The following is a 13,674-nucleotide window of genomic DNA, read 5'->3' as shown; positions in this document are numbered from 1 at the left end:
TTGGCATTTTCTTAAGGACATAGTTAATGCTATTGAATAGAAATTATATTTGTTAACATAATTAGAATTTATCGGTAAGCAATATAATATTTAACAAGAATTATTTAATAAGCAATATAATACTATGTATAAAATAATTAACAAAAAAATTATTCTATTTAATATTTAATAAGAAATATATTTAGCAACATAATTAGTTAAAAATTATTAATACCATACGTATAAAGAATAAATAATTTTCTTTTTGCAATTTGGTATTGGCCAATGCCTTTGAAGTATGCCTTAATAGCCTATTACATTGGGTATGAGTAGCAGCAAGAACTTATGTTATTGGCATTAGAAAATCTTATATTAATTTTTCTCTCATTTTTATTTGTGTAACTTAAATTCTCTATCACTTTTATTTATGTAAATTGAATTATTTTTAATCATTTTTGTTTTAATTTGTGCCAAATGGATATGTCTTAATGAAATATTTTCAAAATAATGTATCAAATTTATAATTATTTGATACAATATTCAATTTTAAATATAAATTCCTTCATTTTTAAAATTTTTTAGTCTCCCTGTAGTGTTATTTTATCACAAATAGTATTTGACTTATTTATTTATTTTATCATTTTTAAAATATAATTATGTGTTAAAATTATTCAATTATGAGGATAAATTCAATAATATCTAAAATTATATTTTGTTCAAATATTTTTTATTTTTTAATGATAAATATGTTTCAATGATTAATATTAAATATCACGTGTAACACACGTGCATGTTACTAGTTAGTTTTATATATGACAAATTGTTTCATGAGTCAGTGGGCATAAGAGGCCGTTGACATACAAATGTCCATCCTAAAGATGAACATTATCTAAAGCGTATTGTTAATAAATAAGATATGGATGGTGCATAAAAAATAGGCCAAAATTATATTTTTAATTTTAAAAGTTTGTTTTTCTTTTCGTATTTATGATCATCCTAGCCTAGATAATGAATCTACAAAAAAAAATTAGAAAAAAAAAAAAAATCGAAAATGAATTTTAGTGGGAGGATTCATATGTGTATATGGGTCTGCCAACTGATAGAATCCCCATCTTTTGTATATGGGGATTGTATACAATGATACCACTTACCTTTGGTATAGGGAGGTAACAATTACTTATAACCATCCGATATGAAATTTGATAACTTGTGTTTGTCACAAAGTTCGAAAAAATTTCTTTTGAACTTTGAGCTTGGTCAATGAAATAAATGTAGCCACCCAATTTCACATCCAATGGTCAAGAATAATTATGACGACCTCATACCAAAGGTAAAGGTCCGACAAACAATGGCTAGTAAAACACATTATGGAGTATTTGTCAGTCGTCGCCCTCGTATCTAAACAACAATGTAAGAATGTCAACAAGAAGTTAACATCATTAGGAGAGCAATTATGTTCGAGGGTTTAAAAAAATACCGATCCGGATCAGAACCGACTGATCTAGATTAGAAATCGTCGTAATTTCTTAATGACCGGTTCTGTAGAATGGATCGTTGATCTGCCAGACCGGATCGAAAATCCAGATACACTATCTGGATCACCGTTCATTTTTTTCAAACCTTGTAATGGTTTATTTGCACCTTGTTGGAAGCAGAAGAAAGCCTCTCAAGTTTTACTGACACCAAAATATGGTCTAATGAGAGGGAACCGACTGATCTAGATTAGAAATTGTCATAATTTTTTAATGACTGGTTTTGTAGAACGGATTGTTGATCTGCCAGACCAGATCGGAAATCCAGATACACGATCTGGATCACCGTTCATTTTTTTCAAAACCTTGTAATGATTTATTTGCACCTTGTAGGAAGCAGAAGAAAGCCTCTCAAGTTTTACTAGCACCAAGATATGGTCTAATGAGAGGAAGAACGTGATAATACTTATTTAGATGGTTTTTGACAAGAAATTGGACACTATTTGTCTGTACTTCATGTATTGGATACTTATATCTACACAACACATTGTTTATTGGAAATGTATGATAAAACCATTTATTTTTATACAAAAAAGTCACAATCATTGTCAACTATTGGATGTGAAATCAGATAGGTCGTTGTGTTACTAATTGAGCGCATAGTCTGAAACAAATTTTTTCGAAGGCTGTGATACATTTTAATATGTTAGATTTCACATCCAACGGCTAAGAAAAATTGTGACCTTCTTGTACCAAGAATAAATGATCTCATAGTATACAATCCGTTGTTATTGTCACTGTTTTATATATTTTGCATTAGCTTATGGTGGTATGTATAATTAGTTGGTTGGTGAGCTTATGGTGGTATGTATAATTAGTTGGTTGGTGCGTGATTTGTTCATCTTTGTTGACAGAGGGAGAGATTTTTCAGATTAAATCATCAGAGGGAGAGAAAGATGTCAATATTCAATCAACATCTTGTGATGAGAGAGAGAGAGGGAGGGAGGGAGAGAACAATTAGTTATAGATCTAGAACTTATGATATGAACCGTCCATTTTCCTAGTCCTATTATAGATGGATTATTTTCAAGAAATTGACTTCATTGGACATATGCTATTATCTTATTAGAAAAATTTGTAATGAACAGTTGAAAATAGCTTAAGAAGACACTTTACCAAACAGGTTACTAAAACAATAATAATAATTTTAGAAGGAATTCTAGACATCTGCCAAACAGAGGAAAGAAACTCTCTCTAAGAAGCTACTTTCGCAGGAAATTCATTTATCATAAGAAAATGCTTTTCCACAAACCAAACGACTCCTAAACTATCACCAGAAGAATCTCGAGAGGTTATCAAACAAGGTTGCTCGAAATTCAAAGTTCACAAATTTCAGGACTCTAAATTTCTAAAAAATACATATACCCCCTTGGTATTTTTGTTCTCCTCTATGTTTCTTTCCTTTTTAGGGAAGAGAGAACAAGGAAAGCCAACCCCAAATGGTTGGGAGAAATGTTCAAGAAGGCGGATGTGACACATTTAGATATAAAGGCCGCTCTAAGGGAAGGGGGTTGGGTAGGGCTATATATATATTTTTTGTGTGTGTTTTGTGAATATCTGTGTGTATGTGTTAAGTGTGTGTATGTACATGCTTACATATGCGTGTGCATGAGGTCTTATATGAAATTATTAAAGATCATCCTCTTTTTTTTTTTTCTTTTTTTCTTTTGGATTTGTATTTGTGAGAGAGAAAAGTCTTGAACACTTGGAGGCCATTTTCTTCTTTTTCTTTTCTTACATGTAAAGAGGGAGCATATGGGTCCATTGTCCATGTGTATATTTGTGTGTGTATGTGTGTTTCAAAGAGAGAGACCGCATATCGAACATTTGGAATCCATCTTCTTCTTCTTCTTCTTCTCATATGTAAAGAGAGCACATAGCCCCAAGAGAGAGAAAAGGGCAAGTAGATTTGAAAATTTTCTTTTTTAAGGGATGGCACTAGGTGTCTGCCCAGACGCCTAGGCACCCCGTCTTGACCACCTAGGTGCGTGCCTTAGGCATGCCAGCCAAGACCCCACCGCCTAGGCCAGGCAGCTTAGGTAACAAGGCAGCCAAAATTTCGTTCATTGGTTGGGAAAAAGTTGAAAATAGGAATATATCCCATCTTCCATTAAGGGAGTGAGAGATGCCAAATAACTTTGGAATTTTTGAGTCCCCATTTCAAAGTTGTCTAAACTTAGGTATTCTACCAACTCTACGCGTACAAGCTGTCATCAACCACATCTACAAGCGTGATCGTTCATGCCCTCTCCGTGGGTTTCCTAATTGAACATAAGGACCCGCTTTTTATGGTCCCCCAACTCATACTATTGTCATGAGCTCCATTGAACACCCATTATTTGTATGGATCTTGGATCCAAATTTGTAGTGATCCATGATCTACACTTTGATGACCATGAATATAAAAAAAATAAAAAATAAAAATATTTTTATTAGAATTTTTTCTATTCAATTAGATAGGAATCGTTAATTGTGGATGTTCATTTTAAAGATGGGCGTTTGCGATTGTGCGGGCCAGTGAGTCCGCTGACTAACTAAAACACTTTTTCTGAACAAATGAACCCAAATAGATTCGAATTCATTTATGCCACACAAAGCCACGATTTAATGAGAGCAAAATCAATAAAGTCTAGACTCTAGAATGTGAACCCTGATAATCAATAAATGATGATAACAAAACCAATAGAATATGCACCTTGAGGTGGGCTGTCATATCATATAGTAAGTCAAAGCCATTAGAGCCCACATGTTAACGTGGAGACCTTTATACCACTAATTATAAAGCCAAAAGGCCAAACCCTAAAGTCATGAGGGATTACCAAATTATTGTTTTCTGAAAAATAATAAGGAAAATGTTGACTACTTCGCTTGTAGTGTCGTAACTAGCATGGCAGCATTGGGTAGTGGGCCAATGGCATCAATTAACCGCTAAAATCAATTTACAAAAAAAAAAAGTAAAGAAAAGAGGATAACATGCTACCGACAATCACATGTTCTAAAGAATTGTATTATTAGAGATGTACTAAAATATACGTACCCAATAATAAAGAAACACAAAATTTTAGTTCAACCCTCATTGTTATAAAATGTCCATAACACCCCTACCCTGAATCTCTTGATTAAAGATGCCTGTTCGTTAGAGGGCCTTCAATTCAATTTTAGAATTTAGAGGCCTTCAATTCAATTTTAGAATTTGTCGATGCAGATCGGAATCGCCAATTCAGGTATTAAATATTAAGAATAAATTCCATTCCAGTAGACTGGGTCTAGTAACCGTGAGAGCCTATTAAGAATGGAGTGATCCAGAGATTCCAAAACATTCGTTTCTCATTCATTTTACTTCTTAATTTTTTTCAAAATTACTATGAGAATTAGTGATTGCCAGCCAATTTCTGGCTGGCAATACTGGTTTTGAAACACCATAGAACGTATTAAACGAGCTTCTAGAATATCTCTCACATAAAAGTGTAAAATACATTAAGATATAAAAAATAGTATATTTCAAGAGGGGAAAAAATCACTTGTGAACTTGCATCCATGAAACACCATAAATAAATAAAGCCAAGGCTCTAAACAATCAAATTAGAGCCCACCTCAAAAAATTTACTAAAATAGGTTGTTTTGTTTGGTCATCTCACCATCAAAATGTATGAACACGATAAAAAAAATGGATTTCAAGTTTTAGAAACAGTACACCTTGTAACGCATTCTTGGACCGTCAATTTTTCAAGTTTTGCTCGATCTACAATATATTTTAAGCTTTAAATCTTATAATTAAAGATGTAAATATATTTTAAAGCTACACAAAGATTTCCAGTATTGGAACCACATTTCTTATTTGAAGGTGCATTTTACATTGATTGTATAGAGCCTTGGCTCTATACAAACCGCACCCATATTATGCTATATCTTCCTAAACGCACAAAGAAAACGCTTTATTTTTCACAACCAAAGAAAGTGTAAATGTATATTTGGGGTTTTCATAAGGGAAATTCACATGAAGTTTTTGTTTATTTTTTAAATTTAAAAATAATCTCCTATATGTCATATTTTAGATTCAAGTCCCTTGTGTTGAGAGCCAAAAAAAAAAAAAAAAAAGTACTTTAATTTTAGTTCTTTTTCTATACAATAGATTAAGTTGAGATATGGAAAGTTCATTTTCACCATCATTTTCCAATGGAAAATATTGAAAACCTTAAAATTAATAAACAACTAAAATATCCCTATAATATTGGGAGGCCGACTGTGTTTTTAATAACTGAAGTGTAAATACAGAGATAAAACGCTCTAATAATTTATTTTCCATAATCAAAGAAAATGTATGCAAATGCAGAAATAAACAATACAGAAGAAGCAATTTTGCAAATAAACAAAAACCAAATGGAGAAGAGATAGAGAGATAGAGAGAGGAAATTGTGAATGTTCACATTTCTTTTTAGAGATCAACACATATCTTCACAAACATATACAGCATTATTCGTATTTAAATATCAAAAAAAGCAAATGAAATAATGGTTCATCACCCATCACAACAAAATCCCTGATCTCCATTCACATTAAATTGTAAAAAAAAAAAAAAAACAAAAAAAAAAACACCACAAGAACCCTGTTATGAAAATCCAAACAAACGAAAAGCAGGAATGGAAGAGAGAGAGAGAGAGAGAGAGAGAGAGAGAGAGAGAGAGAGAGAGAGAGAGAGAGAGAGATTTTGAGCTTTCCATAGTGCAGATTTCATATTGCAAATCTCACCTATGAGTCATGTATTCGGTTTTTCCGGATCGAGTCGAGATCAGGGCTACAACACCCATTTGAAGATCTTAATCCTAAGCTTCACATCACACTTTGCCCCAAAAGGAGAAGAGTCCTTTCCCTTACCACCAATGGCCGCATTGATCCCGTCGCAAGAAACCCTAACCCTAATTTTCCCACTCTTCGCACTCCCAACCTTAGCTCTCACCTTTGTATCCAACCTCAAACTGAGCTCCAAACTCTTCTTATTCTGCGCACTCTGCAAAGCTCCCAACTGAGCTGAATCGACCGCGGCGTTGCTGTTTTTCACATCGAATTTCATCAGGGTGGAGTTCTGGGTGCCATGGACAAACCCAGGGAACGAGTCTTGCCCGAGAGGCACATCACCTGTAGAGAGAGAGAGCTCGAAGGGGTCGTAGACATAGACGAGCTTCTTGTTGGGGTTTCGGGCATTGATCTGGAGAGAGATTTCGGAGTTAAGGTGGGAGCCTTTGGTGAGGTTGAAGGTAGAGAGAGAAACAGAGGAGACAGAGAAAGCGGGGGCGTGGGGGCGGTAGAGGAAGTAGAAGACGGCAGCCGCCGCTGCGACCAGAATTAGGAGGATGAGAATGACGAGAGACAACCACAGGCAGCAGGAGCAGCAGCGGCTGCGGCGGTAGCGGTGAGAGGGGGCCGTGGGGCGGTAGGCGGCGCGCGTGGCGCCATACAATTGCGCTTTGGTTGTGAAATTGGGCGGTCCGCCACCTGGTTTGGCTGCAGGGTACACTCTGTCCGCCATTTCAAGAGGAGGAGGATCGGATGCAGAGAGAGGTGGGGGTCCTCTGTTTTTTTAGGTTCTCTAGAGAGAGAGAGGGGGGCACGATTTACTGATCTAGATTAGCTTTTAGAGAGAGAGAGAGAGAGAGAGAGAGAGAGGTGAGCAGGTGAGAGGGAAAGGGGAAATAATAAGGGGAAGGGAAGGGAAGGAGTATTTGGGTGAGTCGTTTGACAATGGAAGCGCAACCGCAAGTCGGTGGTTTATCTTATTTTTGTTGTTTGGAGAGAGGGGTACAGAGCACCAACTCGAGAGGAGAGAGAAAAGCAGTTAGAGAGATAGGTGGGTTATTATTATTATTATTATAATAATAATAATAATAATAATGATAATATTATTATTATTAAATTTGTTGTTATTATTATGAGATAAGTTTATATAGAGCCGAAGCTCTAAACAATCAATTTAGAGCTTATATAAAAAATTGCACAAGAAGAGCTTGTTTTGATGCCTAAATATCATCAAATTGATCATCTCGACATCAAGATGCATGGACACGAGCAAAAAATAGATTTCAAGTTTTAGAAATAGCGTATTTTGTAACGCATTTTTGGACCATCAATTTTAAAGATTTTCAAGCTTTCATAGATCTTCTCGATATACACTATTTTTTAAGCTTTAAATTTTATAATTAGATATAAAAATATATTTTAAGGCGATCGCAAAGGTTTCCAGTATTGAAACCATATTTCTCAATAATATTTGAAGATACATTTTATTTTTATTGTTTGGAGCCTCGGCCCTATACAAACTGCACCCTTTCTTTATATGCCGTAAGGTTTTTTATTTGCAAGATTATATTTTGGAAATATTTTGGAAGAGTATACAATACTATTTGCTTTTGATATAAAGAGGTTACAATTATTTTCATCCATCATATTGAAAATTGGGTTGCGGTAAAAATATCTTGACTAGACTCAAAGTTCATATAAAATTTCTCAAACTTCGTAACACATCCAAGCCATCTAATTTGGTATCTAATAACTAGGATACCTACTTGATGCCTTTATATTTTTTCTGGTGATTGGTTAATTGAGTTTGGTGGTTATTATTTCATTATTGACAATTTTATTTATATTTCATTAGAAAGAACTCAATGATTTTCAAACTTAGGTCTACTTTTGTTGGAAAATATACTTATTTTAACGCAATAAAGTTTGTGATTGTTTACAAAGAGATAATTTATCTTTCGAATATAGAAGTCACAAGCATTCCCACTCATTAGATGTCAAATTGGATGAGTTTGGATAGGTTATGAAGTCCGAGATTATTTTTTTTTAACTGTCTATTTAATGATACTTTCACAACCACACATTTTGAAATTTAAGGGACAATCCCCATTTTGAAATTGAAGGGACAAGAATGATTGTGACTACAATATACAAAAAATAAATGGTTTATTTGTAGAAAATCCCATAAATTTTATAAAAATAGTGGTTACGAATTCTACATTTTAAAAACATCGCTAAAAACTGAACCACGAATATCCCACAGTATTGTATAGATTATCTGAATGAAATTTTGGATGTAATCAGAGATAATTTTTTATCAAACATTTTTGAAAAATGTATCAGATAATATACATTTTAATGAGTTCATTCCAAATAATATAACAATAAAAATAAATTATAGATACTCTTGCTTCAATTTTTAGTAGTATTTTAAAACCCGAAATTGGGTGGCTAAAGTAAGGTGCACCTAAAAAATACTTTGGAAGAGAGTATTTCGATATTTGAAAACCTTCCAATTAATCATTTCATCCTTGAAATATATAAATATGAAAAAAAAGAAAAAAAAATTCAACATTAAAAATAACATATCTTATAATAAATTATGGAGTAATTATTTTTGAGACCCTCCCACACCTATGTATGTAGGACCTTAAAGGATCATCATTAAATTTAATATAGATATGTAAAAAAGGTATCACATAGGTGTAGGACTTGACTTTTCTAAAGATTTGTATCAAATTTAATGATAATCCTTTGAGGTCCTACTCACATGAGTGTGGGATGGTCCCATGTTATTTTCCTTAATTATGCACGCATCAATATTTCAAGTGTTAGAACCGTTGATTATGGATGCATCCAAAAGAGACGTTTTTTTTCATATTTGACAAAACATTTACAACGTGTGAGCCATTCACTATTCGTTGGTAGCCCAAAAGAGCCACGCGTTTTGAGTTATTGGTTGTGTTTTTATTTTTATTTTTTATTTTTTAAAGAGATGTTGACAATAGACCTACATGTAGATCCAACAAAATGTCCAAAGAGCATGAGGTCGATTTGGAAGGATCGCCATTAAAGATAGGAAAGATTTCCATGTAGTCCTACCGACATATATAGTATGTAAGACCTCTAATTTCCGTAGTCAGATCTGAGTAAATCGATTTGGAAGGATCGCCATTAAAGATAGGAAAAATTTCCATGTAACCCTACCCACATATATATAGTATGTACGACCTCTGATCTCCGTAGTCAGACCAGACTAGATCGTAGAGACTGATTGAGTTACAATGTCATAAACTAGCCATTGAACATCAAAATATTGATCCTACATAATGTTGCATTTGTAATCTTTATTCTATAGATCATTATGCAGCAAAATTAGCGGCATGCATGCATCTCATAGGCATGCACATGATAGGCATGCACATGATGAAAAAGATAAAAAAAGGTGAAGATATTTTCTGTAATAAAAATTACCAGGGTACCTTTGAGACTTTAGAGGTATTTTGGTTATTTATTTTCATGAGAAACATATTATTTTATATTTGCCAGTGAACCCCACAAAGGAAATAAGATGCCTCAAATTTCAGCCAAAAAGGTTTTTGTAGAAAAAACATTATAAACCTAATAGTATTTTGGTGTGACATTACGACATGAGCAATCTTAACTTTCGATTTAAATCGAATGACCCATAAATAAGATGGTTAGGGTCACACAGAAAGCTTTTTTAATTAAGGGATTAATTCCAATTTTCGTGTTTTGTTTACTACCGCAAAGCACTTGTGTTTATGGCTATTAACCGGCCGTGTCCAGGCTGATCTTGCCCTGGCTTGAACTCGGCCTAGGCACAAAATTTTGGATTTGGACCTAGTTGTGCCCGTCTTACTTGGCAAAAAACCAGCCCAGGCCCCATTCTATATAAATATAATAATTTTTTAATAAAAATATTTGTAGTCATTAATTTAAAAATTCGGGCCGGGATTGGGTCCCGGCTTAGGTCTAGGTTGAGCTAGTCCCGGCTTGGGCAAAAAATATTTTGGTCCTAGTATGCCTGGCCCTAGTATGTAACTCAAACCCGGTCCAAAACTAGGCTAGGCCGAAAACCCACCTTCTAACCTAGGCCCATTAACAACCCTACATGTGTTAGATGTTCTCGGAATCCATGTGTAGAAAATGGTGCAAACAATGGTTGTCATTAATCCGAGAAAAAAAAGAAAGAAATAAATCTATCTTTTAAAAATGAAAATATCATTAGGCATCTCTATAATTCTATTGACAATGGTGAATGTAATATCGGTTGGTTCAAATCGAAACCGGCTGGTTACATCAGAACCGGCCACTGGCTGATTCTGGTTGTGTCTATAAGGGTGACCCAGCCAGGTATTGTAAATAAATTTACATAAAATCTCAAAAAATAAGAGATTTGTTTGTAATGTCTTTTTATCATTTTGGGAAAATTTGACATTTTTTCTTTTTTTTTTTGAAAATTTTAAAAATACCCATGGGTGCAAATCAATTTTTTAAAATCAATTTTTTTTAACTAATTTTCAACTTCATTTGGATATGATTTATTTAACCTGCTTTAAATATATTTTTCATAATTTTTTTTATTTTTTTTATTTTTTAACACTTTTTTGACCATCCAGGACTTGTCCAATTAAACCAGTCTAACCGGCTTGTTTACTGTTACTCAAAACTAGCTCTTAACCGGTTTTCGAGACTGGTTCAAAATTTCAAATACTGATTGACAACCATTTGGCTAAACTGCTCTGTTGCTAGGGCGTGAACCACTTCACAGCTCTCCCTTATGCATATCTGGCGACGGACACATGCTCGACCTGTGTTTTGAGTTATGATTTAGATATTTCTATTTTATCATAGCTAACAAATTATCTGATGTATTCATAGATGCTATACTAAATAAGAAATGTTTTACAAATTTTCTTGTTGATTCAAGAATTTTACTTAAGTCCATTCCATAAAAAAAAAAAATTATATTTTTTCATAGGGATGGTATGTATGAAGCCATTTACCGGTAATACATGGTTGTCACAATCAAATCTACCTGCTGAATGTGAATTTCAATGGCCTTGGTTATGTGATGAATCTCGAAAGTTTTCTTTTGGACTTTAAACCAAGATAATGTAGACTCTAAGCCACACGATCTGAGATCCAACAATTGATATCAGTTATGACCTATTTGTACTAAAAGCAAAAGGTCTTATCCTATATTTTTCCTTTTTCAATAATATAATCAAATGAAATCCTGTAATATGCATAGAAGTATATACAAAACACATATAGGTGAAGTTTTACAGCACTTCACCTATACTTCATTACCTTCCAAAGTTCATCACACGGTCACAGTTTTCGGTAGTATTGAAATTTTTATAATTTTGTATTAATCAGAATTATCTAAAAGATAAATTTTCTGGAGAAAAGGGCATGATAGGCCACATTTCCAACAACTCCCACTTGGCTTAAAGGACCTTTGACATATTGTACATGACATTGCCTCTTGCTTTCCACATGCGATTTTCATATACCCAGCGAGTGAAGTCAGTCAAACACCACACTTAGATTTTGTGGCCTCTATAGCCATATATATGGTATTGCTCCCATACAACTTGCATGAGATTTCACATGTACCCTGCCAATGTGATTACACATCACATTTAGATTATCTTGCTTCAACAACTTTGTATATGGCATTGCCTCATGCTACTTGCATGAGATTTCACATATACCCTGTCAATATAGTTATATACCACACTTAGATTTTCTGGTCTCAACAACCTTGTATATGGCATTGCCTAAGTTATTTGCATAAGATTTCACATATACACTGCCAAATTGGTCATACACCACACTTGAATTTCCTAACGTCAACAACCTTGTATATGACATTGCCGTATACTACTTGCATAGGATTTCAGATATACCCTGCCAAATTGGTCTTATATCACATTTAGATTTCCTAGTATCAACAACCTTGTAGATGACATTGCCTCATGCCACTTGCATGAGATTTCACATATACCCTGCCAATGTGGTCATACACCACATTTGAATTTCATGACCTCAATGGTTTTGTATATGACATTGCATCATACTACATGTATGGGATTTCTCATATACCTTACCAATTATTCACCAACATGCTAGATTTTATTTACATATATCTTTTAGCCAAGAGAAAAAATAGGCCCATTGCTTCCGCATGTTTCTCAAACATGTCATCCACCACTGGTCTTTAAGCCCAAAGCACAACCTCAGATCATAAGTCAAAATAATAAGAATAATAATAATTTGACAAAGCTTTAGGTGGTGGAGGTTTGAGTCTTCTTCAAGGCCTTGAGAATGCTCATTGAAAGAGCAATGCAATGACTTTCTTAATACACATTGATCACCATTGAGATAACAAATTGAATTCTAATATAGTAAATGATGATTTACTCCCACTATCCAATGAATAACTATCAATAATATGATAATTCAATCTAACATGATACATCATAAAATAATTTTAATGTTAAGTGGATATACACAGAGCACTATAAGGTGCCAATGATTACTACATATCAATGAAAAATAATAGATTAGCATCACATCCTCATGGGTACAAATTTAGTTTTCTAAATATAAGGAAGAATAGTAAGCAAAATAAATAAAAATAAATCACAGCTAGGTTAAAAAAAATGAACAACATTATTAATTCAAACAAAATATTCTTACACAACATGGCCAATAGGTTTACAGTTTCCAAGGATGTTGTAATGCATAATCTTGTAAAAAAAAATAAGGGAGGAAAAAGAATATTATCGCAAATATACATATATTGTTGAACTTGGAATATTCATAAGCATTGATCACCATGAAATATTTCAAATCAAGTATTTATTTACATAAATAGTTGGCTTGTCATAATATGTATAATTGCTAGAGGGCTATATCAGAAATAAAAAAGGAAAGAGTGAATACCAAATTTCTCTTTCGTACATGGCAAATGAGAGTGTATCTCTATTTTCCTCTCCATATGTTTTCATGCAAATGATTAGATGAATGAATATTGAGCTTTGCCTAAAATTACGCAAGCTGTCTTTTGTGCATTAAGAGGTTTAGCTAAAATATAAAATAATGTCTTATAGTATTAACATCAAAGCAACTTTTCGATGATGTCTATGGGCATGGACATAGGGATGATGGTGTTCATGTGGTTCATAAGCCATGGTGTAAATGACATGCTAATGAATATGTCCTTCGTGTTCATTGAAGAGAGAGAGACTTGTTTTGCAATAGAACCATACACTGATTTGCATTGGTTTTATGCTCTACTTAGATAAAATAGAATGTGAACAAGTTTCTAATTTAA

The 13,674-nt window shown here is 33.5% G+C and overlaps 1 protein-coding gene across 1 annotated transcript; it reads right to left on the bottom strand.

Annotated features, from left to right (window-relative positions):
• Positions 1–5,913: 5,913 nt before the first annotated feature.
• LOC18421867 (Late embryogenesis abundant (LEA) hydroxyproline-rich glycoprotein family) lies at positions 5,914–7,277 on the bottom strand. The gene has a single exon (XM_006826673.4). It carries the CDS (start codon positions 7,036–7,038, stop codon positions 6,307–6,309), a length of 732 nt encoding a protein of 243 aa, XP_006826736.1. The 5' UTR covers positions 7,039–7,277; the 3' UTR covers positions 5,914–6,306.
• Between the last annotated feature and the right edge of the window lie 6,397 nt (positions 7,278–13,674).

Source organism: Amborella trichopoda, chromosome 5 (assembly GCF_054954075.1).
Source record: "Amborella trichopoda isolate Santa Cruz 75 chromosome 5, AtrichopodaSantaCruz75HAP2 v2.0, whole genome shotgun sequence".
Classification (NCBI taxonomy): Eukaryota; Viridiplantae; Streptophyta; class Magnoliopsida; order Amborellales; family Amborellaceae; genus Amborella; species Amborella trichopoda.
The sequence above is the reverse complement of the archived record's forward strand: the minus strand, read 5'-3'. Positions and strand labels throughout refer to the sequence as shown.

Excerpts from the sequence above, each read along its gene's own strand:
- LOC18421867 (XM_006826673.4), bottom strand. The coding sequence starts at position 7,038 with ATGGCGGACAGAGTGTACCCTGCAGCCAAACCAGGTGGCGGACCGCCC.